At 54.4% G+C, this 21175-nt stretch overlaps 1 protein-coding gene across 1 annotated transcript in view; it reads right to left on the reverse strand.

Moving 5' to 3' along the window:
• LOC117644791 (protein madd-4-like) overlaps positions 1 to 21175 on the reverse strand; it is a 30239-nt gene that overhangs the window by 8581 nt on the left and 483 nt on the right. Inside the window, exons 2-13 of the mRNA XM_034384410.1 lie at positions 20962 to 21132; positions 16900 to 17044; positions 16509 to 16638; positions 14370 to 14472; positions 6127 to 6225; positions 4851 to 5028; positions 4022 to 4166; positions 1666 to 1845; positions 1200 to 1403; positions 854 to 978; positions 704 to 777; positions 142 to 402 (exon numbers count right to left, since the gene is read on the reverse strand). Of these exons, the coding sequence (XP_034240301.1) occupies positions 142 to 402; positions 704 to 777; positions 854 to 978; positions 1200 to 1403; positions 1666 to 1845; positions 4022 to 4166; positions 4851 to 5028; positions 6127 to 6225; positions 14370 to 14472; positions 16509 to 16638; positions 16900 to 17044; positions 20962 to 20985 (1668 nt within the window). The 5' untranslated portion in view covers positions 20986 to 21132. The remainder of the gene's footprint in view (positions 1 to 141; positions 403 to 703; positions 778 to 853; positions 979 to 1199; positions 1404 to 1665; positions 1846 to 4021; positions 4167 to 4850; positions 5029 to 6126; positions 6226 to 14369; positions 14473 to 16508; positions 16639 to 16899; positions 17045 to 20961; positions 21133 to 21175) is intronic.

Raw genomic sequence — 21175 nt, forward strand, 5'->3', positions numbered from 1 at the left:
ATCCATTGGTGGGGTCACACGTTCGGTTCGATTAATGCTTAGCGACTTTGGAGGTCAAAACGCGTCGAGAGTTGCGGCCGCGCCTCCACCGGTCTTCTGGCCCACTGTGCGGTCGGCCCATACGTCGTGCATCCAACTCACCTTGCTCCACTCCGAGGCGTTCCAGGCGGGCTGGCAGTCCAGCACGTTGCAGTAGGAGCGGTCTGGCGGCGGCGGCGCGGGGCAGCGGTTGTTGGGCACGGGCACCAGGTTGGTGTTGGTGACCTCGTGCAGGCACGTCACGTCGCGGATCTTGATGCCCATGCCGCACTCGTCCGAGCACGTGGACCAGTCCGTCACGTTCCACCGCGGCGGGCACGGCTGGTCGTTGCAGGTGCGCGTCCGCTGCTCCGGCTTGGGCTCCTGCAGGCACGCAAAGCAGGCCACCGTCACGCCACTGCCAGCGCCTCCCGCTGGTTCGCAGTGGGCCAGAAGACCGGTGTCGGCCAAAAGCCTAGACGCGTTTTAGGCTCCAGAGTCGCTAAACAGGACTCGAACCGAACGTGTGGCCCCACCAATGGATTCCTCGTTCGGAGAGCAATCCATTGGTGGGGTCACATGTTCGGTTCGAGTCCTGTTTAGCGACTCTGGAGCTCAAACCGCGTCTGGGGTTTGGCCGCCTCCACCGGTCTTCTGGCCCACTGTACAATGCGTCCTAACTTACGTGTCTACACTGGTAGGGGGCGGCGGGCTTGCCGTCGTCGTCTCGCACGCACTGGATGATGGACTCCTGGACGCCTGCAACCACCAAACACACCGTTGTTGTTGTTTTTGTTTCCTTTTTGGCAGTGTGTTGCCTGCGGCCGGAACTGACCTCCAAGGCAGGACTTGCTGCACTCCCCGAAGCCGAGCTCCTTCCACGAGAACGTCCCCTTGCGGCCGCCGATGCGGGGCGACTCGGCGGTGTCCGCCATGGGGTGGTCCTGCCTGCTGTCCAGCCTGGAGGAGAGAGAGCGTTATACTCGGCGGAAGAGAGCAGACAGACAGACAGACAGACAGACAGACAGACAGACAGACAGACACACAGACAGACAGACAGACAGACAGACAGACAGACAGACTGACAGACAGACAGACAGACAGACAGACAGACAGACAGACAGACAGACAGACAGACTGACAGACAGACTGACAGACAGACAGACAGACAGACGACTCACGTGTTGGCCAGCGGGCAGAGCGACACAGTGCAGGAGCGCGACTCTGGCGGCTTCATGCCGGGGCACTGGTCCTGCTTGAGGGTGGTGGTGCCGCGCGACAGCTCCAGGAACAGGCGGCAGTACACCTCTCGGTGCTGGACGCCCTCGCCGCACGTCACCGAGCACGGGCCCCACTCGCCCACCACGAACCTCTTCGTCATAGTGCTGGACAATTGAAATTTTTAGAATGTTTTTTTTTTTTAATTTTCTAAAAAGATGTAAATTAGAGATTTTTTGAACACTTTGGAGAAAATTTAAAACTTTTAGGTTAAAAAAAATTATTGCAATTTTTTAAAGATCAAAGCACATCAAGCTGCTGAAAAAAAAATCCACAAAATCTTTTTTTGAGAACATTATGTAAAAAATTAGGTCTTTTAAAATCTGTTTTTTTTTAAATATTGTAAGATTTACAAAGAAAACTAGGTACCTGATGCAGGGCGGCCCGGAGCAGGTCTGCTTGTCCGGCGGCTTGGGCCCCGGACACTCGCGGTCGTCGATGCGCGCCCTGGCCTTGGTGCCCTCCAGGTACACGCGGCAGTGGACCTCCCGGTGCTGCCAGCCCTCCCCGCACGTGGCCGAGCAGGGGCTCCAAGGGCCGGGCAGGAAGCTGGAAGCAGCGCACGCTCGAAACACGCTTTCGGAGACGCCAGGCGCGGATCCAGGATTTTTGTGACGAGGGGGTGACGCGCACAGTGGGCCAGAAGACCGGTGGAGGCGGTCAAAACTCTAAACGCGTTTTGAGCTCCAGAGTCGCAAAGCAGGACTCGGACCGAAAGTGTGACCCCACCAACGGATTCCTCGTTCGGAGAGCAATCCATTGGTGGGGTCACACGTTCATGTCGAGTCCCATTTAGCGACTCTGGAGCTCAAAACGCGTCTCGAGTTTTGGCCGCCTCGGCCCACTGTGTAATGTGGCGCTTTTCGCCCACTTGAGGCAAAGTAGATATGTTTGCCGGCCTTCCAGGTGGCCTACCTGGTGCCCAACGATAGTGACCCCCCTTACTTCCCCTGGATCCGGGCCTTGAATACGTCATCACACATGCCTAAACAACAACAAAATTTCTTAACAACATTTTTCTCGCGGTTTTGCAACAACCCCGAGCGACGAACAGGTAAAGAATTTGAAATACTGTCATACTGATAAGAAAATGAAATTAGACGCTATGATCATTTTGTCTATAGAATACGGGTGCTATAAAAAGACATGATATAATCTACGTTCACTTGAATCTCCGTTGTAAGAACCAAAGAGGTTTCAGATTAATGTATTACTATCGATAACGAGCCAAAATTCCTACCGTATACTACTCGGGACGCTGTCAGAATGCGTATTTCCTTCCAAATACATTATTTTGCATAGAAACAATAAACGATGCACTATGGAATTTCAAAGTAAAAAATCAATCTCGTCTCGCATGCTGTAGTTACACAGATTGGACCAGAACGAAAAGGGGGAAACAAGTAAGATTGGTATGGAAAAAAAAACCTATTGTGAGTGCTTCCTAGAAGCACAAAATCAGTCAACAGGGGAAATAATAGTGTTGGGCTGAAAAAGTCTAACCAAGTATTATTTTAAAAGTTTGCGACATGCGCGGTAGTGCTGCCAACTGTTTTCAGAGTTCCGAAATACTTCGATCGTGAGCAGCCCTGACCTTGCATTCACCACAAAACGAGTTTCACGTGCGGGGGCGTCCAACGAATGGGGTATGAATGAAAAATGGGGTGAAAAAGTTGTCGTGAGAACAAAAATTTCTAAATGCAGCAAAACAATTTTGAAAAAGACGACGCTTGAAAATCCGGTGGTAGCCGCTTGGATCAAGTGCACAGCTAGACGAAAACTTAGGACCTCGTGAGTTGTGAACATGCTACTACCAGTGTACCAACATCAACCTCAATCATCACTCTAGGAACTCCGTACGCCAGACACGGCGAGAAAACTCTTTCCAAGCACTTTCGCATTAAGACGACGATGTCGGACGATGTAAACCAGACGAGTCAGAAACGCTGCAGCAAATTATGTCGATCTTTCCTAACTGCTAGAATGCACTCTCACGCATGCGGAGTTGACATCTTCAGACGTACACTACCGAATTTCTAGAGTAGCTACGAAACAGGGTGAGCCTACCACAGGGCACCCCCTGCTTCCAGAAAATGCATGCGCTAGGAACGCATTCCAAGGTGCGATTTCGAAAGTGGGCCTAAAATGCAGTGAGAGGTCCACTTTACTCAGTGAAACCAACAATGCACTCGCACCGCGTGCTCTTTGAAAGACTTGAAAGCGTGGCAAACAGTCGTAAGAGAGAGCAGATGGCAGTGGCGACGGTCATAGTTGGTTCAAGAGAGTAACGTGCACAGAGGTTGCCGTCCGAAACAAACAAATCTAACAACCATGACGATGTGCTTAATGAGACGAATCATGAAACTGGCGAAGGAAGGCGAGGTTTACCTCATGTACACCCAACCACACGAGAAAAACGTTTTGTGTGGGCTGCAAGAGACAGGGAAGGGGTCTTGAGAGCGGAGACAGACAGTGAGAGCGAGTGAGAGAGGAGTCACGTGGAGAGAAAGGAAAGTCCCTTCAACCGGTGCCGAAAACTTTGTTTTTTAAAACACAAGCTCGCTTGTTTGTCTTTCATCTCGAATACAGGCTGGAATGAGTATTACAGGGAGACTGTTCCGAGCACCGGTAGAAGAGAGCAGCCTTCCTTCAACGCGAGTCCCCTTCTTTCCATCCTTCTTTCCTCCGTGTTTTGTTCTTTGCTTCGGCCTTCCAGTGTACTCACGCCCGGTCGGTGTTGGCCCCGCCGACGAGCCGCTCCGCGATGGCCGGCATGGGCGGGTAGGGCCGCAGCAGCGGGTCGGTGTAGTCCGAGTCGGTGTCCGAGTCCAGGTCCGGGTCGAAGCTGTCCTGGTCGTCCTCACCCGATTCTGCCATTTCAAGAAGCCTCGTTCTCAAACCGTTCCTTGTCAACAAGCTCACTAGATACTAAACCCAGATTTCTGATTTTTTTTTAAAATTATTTATTTTTAGGTCAAACCTTTGATCAGAGCTTTTTCTTCGTCAAACAAGAAAAAATTGGATCAAAATGTGTGTTTTTTTTTAAACCAAAGAAGTTATATAGTTGATCCAAGAAGCCATTATTCTGGGTGACCCCCACACTGTGGCAAAAAGCTACGGAAAATTCTGTAAACAGCTTGTGGTAATTCTCCGTAGGCCCCTTATCAATATTCTCCGTAGGCTCTTACAGTATTTTCTGTAGGACTGCACAGTATTCTCCGTAGGACCGCACAGTGATCTCCGTAGGACTATACAGTCTTCGAGGTCCTACGGAGAAGACTGTGCGGATTTACAGAGAATACTGTGCGGCCCTACGGAGAATACTGTAAGAGCCTACGGAGAATATTGATAAGAGGGCTACGGAGAATCCTGGCAAAAAAATTAACAGGATTTTCCGTACCTTTTTGCCACAGTGCAGGCACTGTGTTACAAAACATCTAACCGACAATTTAAAAAAAAAAAAAGAAACAACTTTGCAGATCGTGGATGGAATTAAGTGTTGCTGCTGGAGTTTCACTTTGTACTTGTGCCCGGGTACTGCGCCTAGACTGTACCTGAGGTGGGCAGCAGCGAGTTGTAGGCGTGCTGCGGGCACGGCGACGGCGCCGCGCAGGTGCGCGTGAGGGGCGGCTGTCGCAGCGGATCGCAGGCGGTGTCGTCCAGAGAGGAGCCGTAGCTGTCCACACACGCCAGCGGCCGCGTCTGGATGCCCATGCCGCAGCTCGCGGAGCACTGCCGACATCGAAACAAATCAAAAACATGTCAAACTAAAAAAAAATATAAATGTACTTTTTATTGTCTTTTTAGCTTTGCCTGCATAAAAAATGTCAAACTATAAAAAACTTTAAAAAAAAGAATTTCTTTAAAAAAAATTTTGAGTGCTGATGATGGTTTGTTTCCTACACACCAACTCGAGTCCACTCGCAAAATTCCCCCCAAAAATGAAGGAACCCCCCACCCCTTTTTTTCCAGTGCCAGTGTTTGCCCGTGTCCGCCACGGCGCGCTGATGACAGGCGCGTAAATTTTACACTACTTTATTTACAGCGGGCGTCCGGGTCTGGCGGGCTGGCGCGGCGGCGAATACACAAGGGGATCGATTTCTGATGCTCGGTGGGGTAAAAATCGAGGGGGGGGGGGGAGGGGCCCCGATATAGGGGCGTCATTTGGACGTTTGAGGGCAGTGGAGTCGACATGCATTGACCTCCAGATGTTATCGGCCACTAGTGCCGGTGCTCGACTAAGCGCGCGTTAACACACTGTTGAAAAACAAACACAAGATACATTTCGACTTCCCGGAAAACGTGGATTCGATTCAGCTTTCCTCGCTATTCCGCAGCGCGAAAGTTTTTTTTTTTCAGAGTGCGCAGAAGGCAAGCGTGACTGAGTTTAAAAGTGGCGAGCGAGCGAGGAGTGACGGACGGACGGGACACATCAAAGGAGGAGTTGTTCTGTTGGCAACAGTTGGCAACAGTCTCGGAAAGGGCCGCGGGCAAACTCACGCGCAGCCACGCACGGATTGCCAACCTACCGCCAAGAGATCCCCTCGAAGAAAACAAAAGCAAGCTGGATGAGGACTCCATTGGTGGGGCCACACGCGCGGATCGAGTCCCGTTTAGCGACTCTGGAGCTCAAAACGCGTCTCGGCCGCGTGCAGCCTGCAGCGTAGGCCGGCCCGTCGCGACGCCGTGCGAGGCGCGTTGCCTACCCACCGCATCACAGGCGCTACGCTGCGCGAAAAGACAAAGTCTCTCCGGTTTTAACAGTGCCGTCTGCATTCGGGGCGTTGGCGCGGTTGGCGCGGTTGGCGCGGTTCGGCGTGCTCGACTCACCTCGCTCCACTCCCCGGAGTCCCAGGTGGGACATTTCTCCGAGGCGCACGGCTCCTTGTGGCGGGGCTTGGCCGTGCCGTAGCACATGTCGTCCGAGACCTGCCAACAGAGCGGGGATTAGGTTAGCCACTGCCAAAAAGAAACAAGGACACGTCAAACAAGCAAAAATAAAAATTAAAGCCAATTTGGGTTTTAAAAAATTGGTAAACAAATTGGTCAAAAAAGTTTTTGGTGAAAAAACTCTTGAGGAAAACACTTTTGGTAAAAACTTTTGATAAAAAAATCATTTGTTAAAAAAACTTTTGGAAAAAAAAACATGGTAAAAATTATTTTGGTGAATAAACTTTTTAGTGAAAAATAACCCTTGTTTCAGAAAAAAACAATTGTTCAGGTGATTTTTTTTGACAGAATGCAAATTTTTGGTTTAGAAAAAAAACCATCAGTGGAGGAGCACCACAGAGACCAAGCAGATCCCAGGGGCAGGACCGAGCGAGTCAAATCGGAGTATGGCGTACTTGAAACTAGCGGCGCGGCTGGCGCGGCAGTTCCAAGCCTCCGAGCGGTACCGCCGTGCCAGGCGGGCCAGGCGGGCCAGGCACAGCACGCAGCCAGGGGCGCAACCAGGGGCGGAACGAAATGCCGCAATCTTAACGCACCATTTGCCACCACCACTGCGACCCCCATTCCCCCCCTTTTCCCCGCCCCACCCCCAGTCACTCAAGGCCCGAGCACGCTGTTACCCATCCGACAAATTCAACAGTGAGAAAGTTATGGGAGCACAAGCAGAGCGGGCGGGGAGCAGTACCCGGCATAATGGGACCAGTGTATACACTCGGTAGCTCCGACTGGTTATCTGGCAGTGCCTTGTGTGAGTCTTATTTCTATTTGAGACCGCATTGACCTTCCCCGACTTGGCTAAGCCTCCCCCTTCTCTCTCTCTCTCTCTCTCTCTCTCTCTCTCTCTCTCTCTCTCTCTCTCTCTCTCTCTCTCTCTCTCTCTCTCTCGCTCTGCTGACGCCAATCCCTTCCCCCACCTGATAGTTTTATTGGTCCCAATATTGTCGTTTGTTCGCCCCTGTGGTGTAGGATCAGCAGTTGGGCCCCTCGCTGCTTAAGTCGCCAGCTTGAGAAGGCACTGCCGAAAGACGCCTCCACTTTTGCAGCGGAGTGTACCGGACACTGCCGAACCCAACCCGAAGGATTCCTCCACTTCTGCCGCGGAGTGTACCGGACATTGCCGAACCCAACCCGAAGGATTCCTCCACTTCTGCCGCGGAGTGTACCGGCAGGGCATCAGTACATAACGCGGCGTCACGGCCCACAAACGTCTCAATGCAGGCCAAAGTCGTTCCAGGCGCCATCACTGGAGAGAACGGCCTGTCTGTCTCTCTCGCACTCACGGGGCGGCATGGGGTGCCCGCGAGGGTGCGAGAGAGACAGGCGCAGTGCCAAACCAGCCGGCAGCGCGGAGGGGGAAGGCCGGTTGGGTCAAGGATGGAGCGGGGCCGAGGCGGGCACGGGTAGGTTAGGTTAGGTTAGGTTAGAGTTTCGTCAGAGTGAGGTTGGAGTTAGGTTTGGGTTTGAGTTCGGTTATAGACCCTGACCAGAAAACGAAGACCCGTGGGTTCTCGACGGTCGATGGCTACCTGCAATGCTAACCAAAAGGCGGCAGATGCCTTAAACCGCGAGAACTCAGGGGCCTTCGTTTTCTGGTCAGAGCAGAGCAAAGTTGGAGTGAGGTCAGGTCGCGTGAACTCATCGCTTCGTCGCGAGCTCTCCATTATTAGTCCGCGCAGTGTGCACAGCGCGCGATATGCAAACGATGCGACAGCCTGACAGTTTGTACTTCAGGTAGCCTTGTCTGCAGTCAGCGAGTCGGACTGGTGGCGGGGCGGGGCGGCGGCGCGTGGCGAGCAGCGGACTAGCCGTTTTCGTCGCTCTGTCTCTCGCGGGACGCCCCGCGAGTGCGAGAGAGACAGAGCTACGTAAAGGACTCACACACACACACACACACACACACACACACACACACACACACACACACACACTCTCCTCACTCCGCACCGATTGACTTGGCAGCGGTCCCCGTGACGTAACACTGCCGCCGCAGACTGACCTCAATCGCAACACTTACTTCCTACACGGGAAAAAAGACGAAAAAAAGACAAAAAGGGAGCTGCTGTCTTGGACGGGAAAGAGAGAGAGAGAGATTGATTATTGAGAAAACGGCGGAAGATTAAACGTGGAGGGGGAAAGGAGCAGGCAGACGAGGAGCCGACGTCAGTAGTCAAAGGCGGGAGAGAGAGAGAGAGAGAGAGAGAGAGAGAGAGAGAGAGAGAGAGAGAGAGAGAGAGAGAGAGAGAGAGGTGACGGAGCGAAGGGACGGGCGAACGAAGAACTAGGGAAGGCACTCTGTTTGGCGACAATAGGAAAATCGTGAAGACAAATGCAGATGTATGCGGCTAAAACAAAGGGCGTCTGGGGGATGAGGCACTGGGAGGGGAGAGAGAGAGAGAGAGAGAGAGAGAGAGAGAGAGAGAGAGAGAGAGAGAGAGAGAGAGAGAAGAGAGAGAGAAGGGTGGGAGCGGAGATACCGCACTCGGTGTCAGTCTGAAACAAGAAGAGTACTCTTCTGTCGCTGCTCGCGTGGCGCGCGTCTTGCGACTTATTAACTCAAGGTTGAGTGCCGAGCAGCCCAAGGCGTGTGCGAGACAAAGACGGACTGCCGAGAGAGAGAGAGAGAGAGAGAGAGAGAGAGAGAGAGAGAGAGAGAGGAGAGAGAGAGAGAGAGAGAGAGAGAGAGGTAGCCATTCCCCTGATTGACTGTCTTTGTTCCTTCCACTTTGTCCTCTGCTTTCAGATTTCTCATACATCTTGCGGACCAATTTCTCATATTTACATCGCTGCGCTGGCCGCGGGGGCCGCAAGCTGCAAGCGGCAGCGAGGCTGGGCTCAAAGGCCGGCACGCCGAGACAGTGAAGATGCAGCCACAGCCCTCCAATATCCAGATGAATAGCCCCTCGCAGTGGAGGGGCACGGCGCACAGTGGGCCAGAAGACCGGTCGAGGCGGCCAAAACTCCTGACGCGTTTTGAGCTCCAGAGTCGCTAAACTGGTCTTGAACCGAACGTGTGACCCCATCAATGGATTCCTCGTTCGAAGAGCAATCCATAGGTGGGGTCACATGTTGGGTGCGAGGCCTGCATAGCGACTCTGGAGCTCAAAACGCGTCTCGAGTTTTGTCCGCCTGCACCGGTCTTCTGACCCACTGTGCGGCGGAGGGAGGCACGGGCCAACAGATCCTAATCGTGGCTCCGGTTCCACCTGGTGGAGTTCCAGCCCCCCCCCCCCCCCGGGCCCCGAGCGCGCGACGTACAGTCTTCTCAAATAAATCTTGGCGGAGCCTTCCTCAAGCACGTGTTCCTGGTGGATTAGCCAGAGCCTGGTGGACGAGTGCGTCAAGCAGCTGGTTTCCAATCGGTAAGTCTAGGTTCAAATCCAGTCCAAATGATAGTTTTTTTTTTGAAACTTTTTTTAAAAAATTATTGCATTGTAGATTGACTGGTGGTGGCACATTTCCGCTGCAATATCGTGTTGCAAAAATGCAGCCTGAAAACACGGGCATCCTCCTAGCTGCGTTTTGCGGTGTAGGGGAATGGAGAGGGGAAAGGGGGGGGGGTTGCAAGTCTTCGGCCGCTCCTCCAGTCATTATCCCCCCACTATTACTGCCGCAACAACACGGCAGACGCCACGTCGTCGACGGAAATATATGCAAAACAATTCCACCATAAGTTTGTTCGAACAGGCTGAACCAGAGGGGAACCCCGGTGCGCCCTCTTCGCTCCCCCCCCCCTCACCCCACCCCTCCCCCCGTCTCTGTCTCTCCCTTGTCCTACGGGCACCCGGCTCTCTCATATCTTCCTGACTCCGACTTCGTCTATCCTCGTCTATCGGTGTGGTGGCACGTCGCGTGAGCGAGAGAGAGAGAGAGAGAGAGAGAGAGAGAGAGAGAGAGAGAGAGAGTCAGTCTGAGGCGCCCTCCTGGAGGGTTGAGTCCTGAGCAAACAGACCTACCCCCTCCCCTCCCCTCCCCACGCCCCACAGCCTATCGCTACATGTGTTCAGCACACCGTCAGACCATCAGCTAGTTATTACACTGGCAGTACCTCGCCCTCGCCCACCAGGAGTTCGGCACACTGTGAAAAAGGCGCTTCGTCAGCAGCGGTAGAAACGGGATCTAGAGACCCGATTTGTGGTTCGGTTGGAGGCTTCTTTCTGATGTCGACAGCATTCTCGACGTATCTTTCTCGTCGGAGTGACGGGCCAAGAAGGGCAAGGCAAGCGGGGACGTCTAGCAGACTAGCAGACTGCATCCATTAGAAATATGGAATGACTTAAATTGACTTTTGTTCCGTTGTTTGGGGGGAGCCATCGGCTGGGGCCAGCCCCGGGGAAGGACTTCCGTGTGGACTTTTCCTTTTACAGTCCTCTCTCTCTCCTCTCTCTCTCTCTCTCTCTCTCCATCGCTCTGCCAGTTTATTCTGCGGATAGTGTTATCTGTTTTCCTTACCCCCCCTCAGCAATCCGTTCCCGGGAACCTCTTTCCCGCGTCCGCCCTTGACGAAAATTACGTCAAAAAAATGGTAACAAACGACGAGAAATACAAAAACGAAAAAAATGGCATTTTTCTCCAGGAAACTAGAGAGGGATTAGCGCCTTCCAGGGAGTCGATAACGGTGCAGGAGCTATCGGGCGCCCAGGAACAAAGATAGGGGCTTCATCTCGGCAGTCCGATTCCTGGGCTGCTCCTGGAGGAAGTGCTTTTGGATGTCGAGGGTTCAGCCTTCAGCCCCTCGTCGCGCCCCGCCCCGCCCCGCCAGCCCACGGCAGGGGTCATCTACATGCGCAGTCTTCTGCTCCGCGGAACAAAAAAAAAAAAAACATGTAAAAAAAACCTGCGACTTATTTGGCGGGTTGGCCGACATCGCTCGGGCGCGTTCGCATTTCGTTTCAAATTTCCATAATCATTTGTGAGAGCAGAGAGTCCCGCAAAAGTTAGTTCCATACTGTCGGAAGAGACCCGACTCGCCGTCTCGCTCTCTCCGTCCGTCCGCCCGATCGCAGTTTACAAAAATAAAAAGGGGGGGGGGGATTTTCCAGGATCGGTCAAGAGCGTCCGGAATCGGAAACGCTGTAAAACACACAGGGTGTCACTGGAATTTAAAGTGGGGAATGCATGGCTTTAATCAGAGTAATGGGTCGGCAGGCGGTGCAATCAGGCTGCATGCGTTATGTGCATAAATACAGTGTTCTGGGAACCCTGAACCCTGGCCGCCCTGGTGGGCAGAGCGATCCAGGAGGCCCCGCAACTACGAGGAAAAGCTGCACTTCAGAAATCTAAAAAAAAAAAAAAATTCTGATACACTTTAGAAAAGAGTTAATTTTGGCCAAAACAGTACGTTCGTAGCTGCTTTCAATCCTAAGAATTTTTTTGACAGTGTGCCCATTTTATTCGCCAAGAGACTGCGTGACACCAGGCAGTCGCACCTGAGCAGGCGGCAGCGATCCAAAGACACTCAGATTCGACAGTCGAAACTTCCCTAAAGACCGGGCCGACGCTGGCAGGGCCTGGCCGTGGCGTGCCGGGAACACTTCGGGGCCTCAAGGTTTTCTGATTGAAAGGTCGTGGTTGGAGCGGTGGGAGGGGAGGGAGGGGGGCTCCTCGGGGTGGCCAATCCATCAGAGATGGTGTGATGGGCCCAGACCACAAAACCGCGCGCTCCAAGGGAGGTGCCGGTGGCTCGCCCTGCAGGACGAAATTGAAAGCAGAATATCTTCACCTCGGCACCCGCCTGGCTGGGGTGCCCCGGCGGGCTGGCTGGGGGCAGGCCCCAGTATGTACAGTAATCGATTTCGCATTACAAGCCGACTACCAGTGCCCCGGGCAGCGGCAGCAGGGCCTCGGGGAAGGAAATCCTGCGTAATTAGAACGTGTACTACACGCAGACAATTGCCTTGCCAACGCACAGTGGGCCAGAAGACCGGTGGAGGCGGTCAAAACTCTACACGCGTTTTGAGCTCCAGTGTCGCTAAATGAGAATCAGAGTGGACGTGTGACCCCACCAATGGATTCCTCGTTCGGAGAGGAATCCATTGGTGGGGTCACACGCTCGGTTGGAGTCCCCTTTAGCGACTCTGGAGCTCAAAGCGCGTCTAGAGTTTTGGCCGCCTCCACCGGCCTTCTGGCCCACTGTGCGGCAGCCTGCCGAATATCACAAACTGAGGAAAGTCAATCAGGTTTACCTCATTGCACGCCAAGAAAATAAATGATTTTTTCAAAAATTTTCTTCATGAAGTTATTTTTAGCTTCACGTACGCGCAGAAGCTGAACTACAGGAGACAGTCTTGTTCGTCGTGAGTCCAGTGTGGCGTCATGTTTTTAAGGTGGGTTTTTCCTTCGGGGGCAGGAGGGGTACGCAAGCCACGCTGTCTAAAGTAAAAAAAATCCGAAAAAAAATGTGACACTTCTGACGGAGTCGACGCCGCAGCGAGAATGGTGCACGACAGCCCAGCGGACGGGGCGGGAAGGGAATATCGGAGTGAGTCGACATCTGTCTCTCTCTCTCTCTCTCTCTCTCTCTCTCTCTCTCTCTCTCCCTCGCGCGCGGCTGAGAATCCTCGCCTTTCGATTGTTATTCCGACCCCGTCCGTGGGTTCATTTAGATTTAAGGTGGTCTGTGCATCAATCTGGTTTGTTGGCGCCCCTCCCTCCGCCATCACCTGCCGAATTTCGCACGATTTTCCCGAACCCTCTGTTCTCACCCCCCCCCCCCCCCCCCCCCCGCCGTGCAGTTCGCACTTCGACCGCAAGACGGCGGTCCCGGCGACCGCGGTCACTTTTCGTATAAAATAAGCACGTCGCGTGCCCCCAAAACACAAAAACAAAAAAAAGGTGGAGTGGATTTTTTTCACTTGACGCGGGAGTCGAACCCTTGTCATTCCGGCGGTGCGCGTGTGGATGCAGGGATGCCCCGCCTAAATAATGCATCGCCGGGGAAGTAACCAGTGGGCCGCCGAAGAGCAAAGTTCGCACCGCGAGTCGAGAACGAGATCTCGAGGCGGGTCGACTTGACCGCCACGCACTCGAGCCGCCGAAGGCCTTGCCGATGGCCGACCCCCCCCCACAAAAAAGGAGCGTTACGTAATTAAACGGACGTTACGTGATTAATGGACACGCGTTGTAATGCACGCGAGAAGGGGCGTTCCTTTCCATTAGAGCACTCAGCGTGCCTGTGTTGCGGTTTCGGATGAATTGGTTCGGGTTGCAACACGTCCCCCTCCACCTTGGCCCCTCCCCCCTCCCCTTACTTCCCACAAGGAACCTTCGACTCATCACAGCAGTTCAACGTGGAGCTCGTCCCTACACTCTGCCGCCTGACAAAGAAAAAAAAAAGAAAAATTTTTCGGGATTTGAACCGGCGGATCGAAATCGAAAAACCGGTGCCTTAACCCACGCGGCCAACCCTCCGCGTATATCCACCGTTTTCCCGTCTGAATGTTGCAGGATCGCCGCTCGTCTTCCCGCAGGATTCCCTCCCCTTCCACTGCGATCCGCGGCACTGCATGCACTAACACGGGGTGGCGTGACTCCGGGAGGTAAGGCCCTGCCAGGCCCGCATCCCCCCCCCCCCCCCCCCCCCCCCCGCCACGCCCTCCCGGTGCTAAAGAGGCCCGCCTGTCGATTCTTCCAGTCCAGACGACAATCCGCTCCACTCGACTACCTTCGCAAAGTGCCGCCAATCGTTTTGGGGGAGTCATGGCCAAGGTTCAAAACCCGCCTTCTTCCTCTACCCCCTCCCTTTTTTTGAAAGGGAAACAAAGGCGAGGAAAATGTTGCAGCGTTATGTAAATGGCTCTGCAGCAGAGTGACGTGCTTGTAGGCCGTGGCCGTAGTGGGCCTGTGGGCTTGCACCCGGAGGGGGGAAGGGGGGGGGGATGGGTCGAGCCTCCCCCTCAAAGTTTTAATAGAATATTGATGCGGCTCCGAGTGGCAGGGCCATTATTTCGATTCCGAATTATCTATCTTCGGGGAAGTGGTTTCAAAGAACACGGCTCGCCTTCCAGCCTTCCAGTGCCTCCGGCGCCCCCCTGGGCTTGCCCCTGGGCACCGCTAGGCCTGTCAGTCACACGAAAGCGACAAAACGACCAAAATCGCGACGCAACAACAAAATGGTGGTGACTCACCTTGGTGAGGTTGCCGCTGATGACCTCGGCGCAGTAGACGTCCCTGTGCCGGACACCGCCGCCGCAGGAAACGGAGCACATCTCCCAGGCCTCGGCAATCCACCTGAAAAAAAAAGCGAAAAAAAAAATTGAGTCCCCGTTGAGATTTGAACCGGCGCCGCTGCGCGACTTGGCCGCCGAAGCCGCGCGGCAGTTAAGTCGGGGCGGGTCTAGACTTAAAGGGGGAACAACAACAGGGAAATAAGAAAGGGGAAGCGGCACGCGAAGCAACGCGAAGCAACGCAAAGCCACCACATTCCTCGAGGACTCCGGGAGCTTCTGCCTGCTTCACTGTGATAAATGGCATCACTACCTTGCTGCAAATCACGACCAGCCCTTCCCACAGGACACGCTGTCCGTCCTGGGACCGTCCTTCCTGCTCTGCGAGCCGCCCAACTGCGGTCACAGTTTAATTTTTTTTAAGTTTAAATCGACAACCCTGGCGCTGGCGCAGTGATGCCACCACATAAGCAGAAAAACATTGCCGCGCTGCACAAGGGCTGCCAACCTCAGCCTGCCAACGAGGCAATGTCTGGGCTTGGCTCTCGAGAAGGTGTGTCTGGCTGGCAGGCGCGGGTTGGCACAGTGGGCCAGAAGACCGGTGGAGGCGGCCAAAACGCAAGAAGCGTTTCGAGCTCCAGAGTCGCTAAATGGGACTCGAACTGGGCGTGTGACCCCACCAATGGATTCCTCGTTCGGAGAGCAATCCATTGGTGGGGTCACACGTTCGGTTCGAGTCCCATTTAGCGACTCTGGAGCTCAAAACGCGTCTAGAGTTTTGGCCGCCTCCACCGGTCCCCTGTCCCACTGTGGTTGGCCGCCCTGCCGGTGCATCGCGGGGATTTTTGGGCTTTCGCCTGCTTGCCGCTGCTTGCGTGGCAACACTGAGGTGGTGATTACTCTCCCCAAGACGGGGAGAAGGAGCCATCCCATTCAGACGGAGCTACCCCCGCGTCTTCCACGGTCTACCACCGCCACGGCTGGAGAGTTGACGTGTGAAAAAATGCGCCCCTCAGAGACACCCCCCCCCCCCCTCTCTGTCTCTCTCATCGCTATTCCCTTTCGCGTGCACATCAACACGTCACCACCGATATTGCACGAGGAAGAAACAGAGACGGACAGACAGTGACATGATTATCGTATGTGTATGAGTGTGCGAGAGAGAGAGAGAGAGAGAGAGAGAGAGAGAGAGAGAGAGAGAGAGAGAGAGAGAGAGAGAGAGAGAGAGAGAGAGCACGTGCAGCGAGAAGGCCTAGCGAACACGCCGCGATTCCCCATCATATTGCCTCCAGGGGCGACCACTGTTAATGTGACACGTCACTGACACACCTGTGACACTTTCAGCACCGCCAACCTTGCCACATTTTATTAGCGTCATTTTTCATTCTGGAAGACTATTCTCAACTACCCTCCGGCGAAAACTAAAGCGAATACGCATTGGGATTTGCGGCAACACCCGGAGAGCCACAGACGGGCTCATTTATTTATTTACTTGGGCCGCGAGACTAGACTGTGTGCCCCGGCACCCCGGCCCGGGCTAACTAAATTACTTTCCACAGCCAACTTTTCTTAGCTCGCGTGCCGAAGTCCAGACGCTGCTTCGCCACTTCGTTTCCCACTGTACCGAAGGCCGGCGCGCAGACTCAGCAGTATCGTTTATGGTTCCTGCCGGCCAATCACAGAGACAGGACACAGTAGTATTTACGAGCCGTTTCTTCTGGCTCGTGCGAACCGCCGAGAATCGCTGCGAATCACCACGCCAAGACGTGTCTGATTTACGATTCGCTGTGCCCAGTTTCTGACTTCTTGTCCGAAATGCGCGGGGGCTGCTGTCGGTGAAGCACCGTGGGCCAGAAGACCGGTGGAGGCGGCCACAACTCTGGACGCGTTTTGAGCTCTAGAGTCGCTAAATGGGACTCGAACCGAACGTGTGACCCCACCAATGGATTCCTCGTTCGGAGAGCAATTCATTGATGGGGTCACACGTTCGGTTCGAGCCCCATTTAGCGACTCTGGAGCTCAAAACGCGTCTAGAGTTTTGTCCGCCTCCACCGGTCTTCTGGCCCACTGTGCGACGACGGAAGGGGATTAGAAACTCACTTGGCGGGACAGCGGTGCGTGTTGCAAGGCTCCACCTCGCCCTCCGGCCGCCGCGTCTGGTCGCACAGCGCGTCCTCCACCTCCAGCCCGGTCACTCTGTTCTTGCACACGTGAGACGCGCTGCGGTACCCTGCACAAAAACAACACATTTTTTTAAAAACATTGCTACAAATGTTTACCTTTTTTTCTGAATATTTTTTCTTATTTCTCAGAATCAAGTTTTTAAGTTTAAAGAAGAAGTATAAAAAAATTAGAACCAAATTTTATAACTTAAAAAAAAATCAAATTAAGAACCAAATTTTAAATTTTTGGAGAGCCAGATTTTTTTTTTAAATTGCAAAAGTTACTTTATTTTGATTTTAATTTTTGAACTTTTAAGAAGTCTCCTTACCGCCGCCGCACGCTTCGCTGCACAGCGAGGAGGGCACCGTGTCCCAGTGGTACAGTGGCGTGGCGCACGACGAACCGTCGCCGCCGCACACGCCGCACGCGTCCACCGTCTTGCGGGACCCGATGCGCAGGTCGCAGCCCACGTGCTGGAACAGAGAAGCAGTAGTACCAACTTTCAAAAAAAAAAAAAAAAAAAACTTTTGTTGCGGGGGTTGCAGCCCACGTGCTGGAACAGAAAAGCAGTAGTACCAACTTTCAAAAAAAAAGTTTGTTGCGCAGGTTGCAGCCCACGTTGTAAGCTGGAGACTAAAAAAGAAATTCTAAAAAAAGGAATTTTTTAAAAAAATAGTGAAAATTTGCGTTACGTTTAGTGGGTACGAAAGTCGGGTACCATACTTGGAAAAAAAATGGCGGACACTTTCCCAGAAAGCCACCACGACAAATAAAAAAGAAAAGAACAGAAAACTGCATCTCTCCCTTCTCCCCGCTTGGCTATACGCTGCTACGAGGGCGGCTTGCTAAACCGGCTAAAATCATTAAAATTACGCTCCGTTATTACGACTTCTTTCATGGCCTCGCCGCGGCGAGCCATCGGCTCAGCGGACACCCCCCCCCCCCCCCCCCCGCGTTTGGAATAACAACAAACGGCTCCTTTGCTTAATTAAGTGCAGCGCCAAAGCGAGAGTCGTTTTCGTCGCTCCGTCTCTCTCGCGCTCATGGGGCGTACCGTATATGTGCGAGAGAGACGGAGCGACGAAAACGACTCTCTGCAGGCCGAGCAGTCAGCCAGAGGCGGCCAGCCGGAGGCTGCCTGATTGCGCCAATTGAGGCCTGGCCATACCGCACTGTCGGTCTGTCTGTCTGCCTGTCTGTCTGTCTGTCTGTCCGCTTGGCGGAATCTGAGCGCGGACTCAGTCAGACCTCCTTACGCACGCCAATAACAGCTCCAGTCAACGAACCCGCCCTGCCTTGCCATGTCCACGACGCGCCACTGCCCTCTCCCTTTATTGGCCCCGTTGGGGCAGGCCGCCGTCGTCCTGGCAACCGGGACGGACTGCCTGGAACCGTACTTTGGCAGCAGGCGAAATTCTGACAAGTCGAATCGTGGTAAATTTAAACTACACGCGCCAGAAAAATTAAGAGAAAAATAAGTTGCTGTTTTTGACACGATTTTGGATGGCAGGGGTCGCAGTAGGCGCTCCCAAGGGAAAAAATCCCTATGATTTCGAAGGGACGGTCCCTTTCAGCTGATACTGTGTCTGTGTGTTTGTGTGTCTGTGGGTGTGTGTGTGTGTGTTCCGTTCCATATCGCCCAGATAACCAACCGTCTAAAGGTAGACGTACTTTGCCCCTGGAAGTATGCAAGATGTGCTGCCTTGCTCACTCACCCTCACACACACACGCGCACACCACACACACACAAACACACACACACACACGCGCGCGCGCGGCGTCGCGGCGAGATTCCGCGAAACGCCCGTCGAGGCCTTCCAGGAAAAACTTGGCCCGGATGGGGCAGGGTCTTAACTGTGCGCTTGATGGCGGGGCCGGAGCCGCCCTGGAGCCGCGCTGGAGCCTCGGGGCCGGGCGAGTTATGACTGCCGTTCGACACGGATGAGTTGGCGATGGATGTGGGGGACAGCGCGAAGAGTTGGCGTGTGTGTGTGTATGTGTGTGTGTGTGTGTGTGTGTGTGTGTGTGTGTGTGTGTGTGTAAAACTAAGAAGAGGGGTGGGGGAGAGTACCGAGGAAATACCGGAGGAAACGAGAACCACTTCCAAACCGACGTGCGTGCGTCGTCGTCGCTAGGCCAAGGCTCTCGGCCTACGGCTGGAAAAAAAAAAGAAATGGACGGAAAAGAGAAAAAAAAAGGTCGATTTGATCCAGCTAGTTGGTTTTCGGACAGCGATGACAAGAAAGAGGGCCGATCACGCACGACGAAAATCGGGAAAAGTCGTCCGGTCACCAACTCCACACGAGATTCCTGGGCCCACTTTGAGGCATAGGTCACATTTTAATCCATGATCCTAAAATCTATTTTACGTTAAATTTAAGATGCCTCGCCGCAAAAAAGGTAATTTCACCCTCTTCAAAAAAAAAATAACATTACCTTTTTGGGCACGCGGCCGGTCGTCGCCGCGCGTCGCTTCCCGAAGGCAGAATTACCCTCTCCAGCCGTAAAAGTGGAGGCACACTGATCGTTTCCCAGTGCGTCGCCACGCCGTCGCCACGTGACCACCGAGGCGCCCTACGCACAGTGGGCTAGAAGACCGGTGGAGGCGGTCAAAGTCCCGGACGCGTTTTGAGCTCCAGAGTCGCTAAACGGGACTCGAACCGAACGTGTGACCCCACCAATGGATTGCTCTCCGAACGAGGAATCCATTGGTGGGGTCACACGTTCGGTTCGAGTCCCATTTAGCGACGCTGGAGCTGGGGACGCGTCTAGAGTTTTGGCCGCCTCCACCGGTCTTCTGGCCCACTGTGCGGCCTGCACGCGCGGCGCGGACGGCCTGCACGGCCTTGGGATGGCCTTGAGGACGGCGACGTCGCGCCGCGGCCGGCAGTATAACCAGATGCAAGGCCCTGGCGCCAGGATGCAGTGTAGGCAACCTCCGCGGCGCCGCGCGCCAAAAACGCGAGGCACTACACTGTAAGCAGGCTGCGTAGGCACGCTGCACTGTAACAAGGCGAGCAGGGCGGGGCGGCCCAGCGATCGCGACGCTCCCGACTCAAGGTCGTCCATCACACTGGGAGCTAGAGGCTGGAGGGGGGGAAGGCCCAGCAACTGCACCCCGGGGGGCTCACTAGCATATCACTTCATTATTGAATGGATGAATTTGTCAGGGAGACAAGTTGTTCTCGAGATACAGAGGCCGTGGAAGCAGTGTCGAAGTGTTTGTGTGTGTGTGAGAGCAGAGCAGAGAGAGAGAGAGAGAGAGAGAGAGGAGAGGAGAGAGAGAGAGAGAGAGAGAGAGAGAGAGAGAGAGAGAGAGAGAGAGAGAGAGAGAGAGAGAGAGGGAGAGAATAGAGAACAGTCCCTGCCCCTTGGTTGGAGTACCGTAGGTGTTGCCGCCAGGTACCGGGTTGTGGCCTCCTCCTCCTCCCCCTCCCCTCTTCTGCAGCGCATCCCTCACGCCGTCCGCTGGCTTCGCTGGGCTCCCTGGACGCCACTTGGCCAGGGCATCTTGGCACTCGGTGCCGGTGTGCCGGCCGCTGCTGACGTATCCGTATCCACACCATCCACACGGCCCCGTCTTTCGTTTCCTGTCTTTCCGGCGCCTCCGACTCACGCGACGCCTTGTTGGGCGTCCACTTGGAGGGGCCACCTCACAGTGGGCCAGAAGACCGGTGGAGGCGGACAAAACGCGTTTTGAGCTCCAGAGTCACTAAACAGGACTCGTACCGAACGTGTGACCCCATGGATTCCTCGTTCGGAGAGCAATCCATTGGTGGGGTCACACGTTCGGTTCGAGTCCTGTTTACCGACTCTGGAGCTCAAAACGCGGCTGGTGTTTTGTCCGCCTCCACCGGTCTTCTGGCCCAGTGTGCGCCTGGAGGAACTACCTGGGTGGCCTACCTGTGTGGCCCGGACTCACGCCTTGAACAAGGCCGGATTTGAGCGGAATTATTGACTCAGGGGATAGGGCGGATGGCGGCCGAGGGGGTGGCCGACTACCACTGTTTTACTGTCTGCCTCTCCCTCTTTACCCGCCCCTCTCTCTCCCTCCCTCCTTTTTTCTCCCTCTCTCTTTATCGCCCGCGCCGCCCTATGAATCTCAAGCAGCCGATGCTCCTGGGATGGCGACTTGTTCCAGCCAGTGAGGCGTGGTGGCGGCGGCAGTGGCGGCGGCAGTGGCGAGCACGCCTTGCGGGTCCCCACCGGAGGACTGCGGTTCGAATCCCGGCAAGAGCAACGTTGAAGATTTTTTTTTCATGCCATTTTGAGCCGGCTGGCGCTTCGTACTTCATGGCAAATGAGAAGAGTACGGCAAGAGCGGCCTGTTCGGAACACGAAAGTCTGGGTTCAAATCCCCACTTTTTGAAGGTTTTTTTTTTGTGCTTACCTGGCACTTGCCGTTGATACACATGTCCAGGCTGCCGGGCCGGCACCGCGTGCCGTCCTGCGCCTTGGGGGCCAGCACCTCCACGATGGGACCCGAGCCGACGTCCACGTGGTCCTCGTCCTCGTCGTCGTCCTCTTCCTCCTCCTCGTCGTCCCCGTTGTCGTCGCCGTCCTGGCGGCACGCGAGTTACAACTTTTCCCCCGGCCCGCCCCCC

The sequence above is a fragment of the Thrips palmi genome, unplaced genomic scaffold (genome assembly GCF_012932325.1).
Source record: "Thrips palmi isolate BJ-2018 unplaced genomic scaffold, TpBJ-2018v1 HiC_scaffold_18, whole genome shotgun sequence".
Classification (NCBI taxonomy): domain Eukaryota; kingdom Metazoa; phylum Arthropoda; class Insecta; order Thysanoptera; family Thripidae; genus Thrips; species Thrips palmi.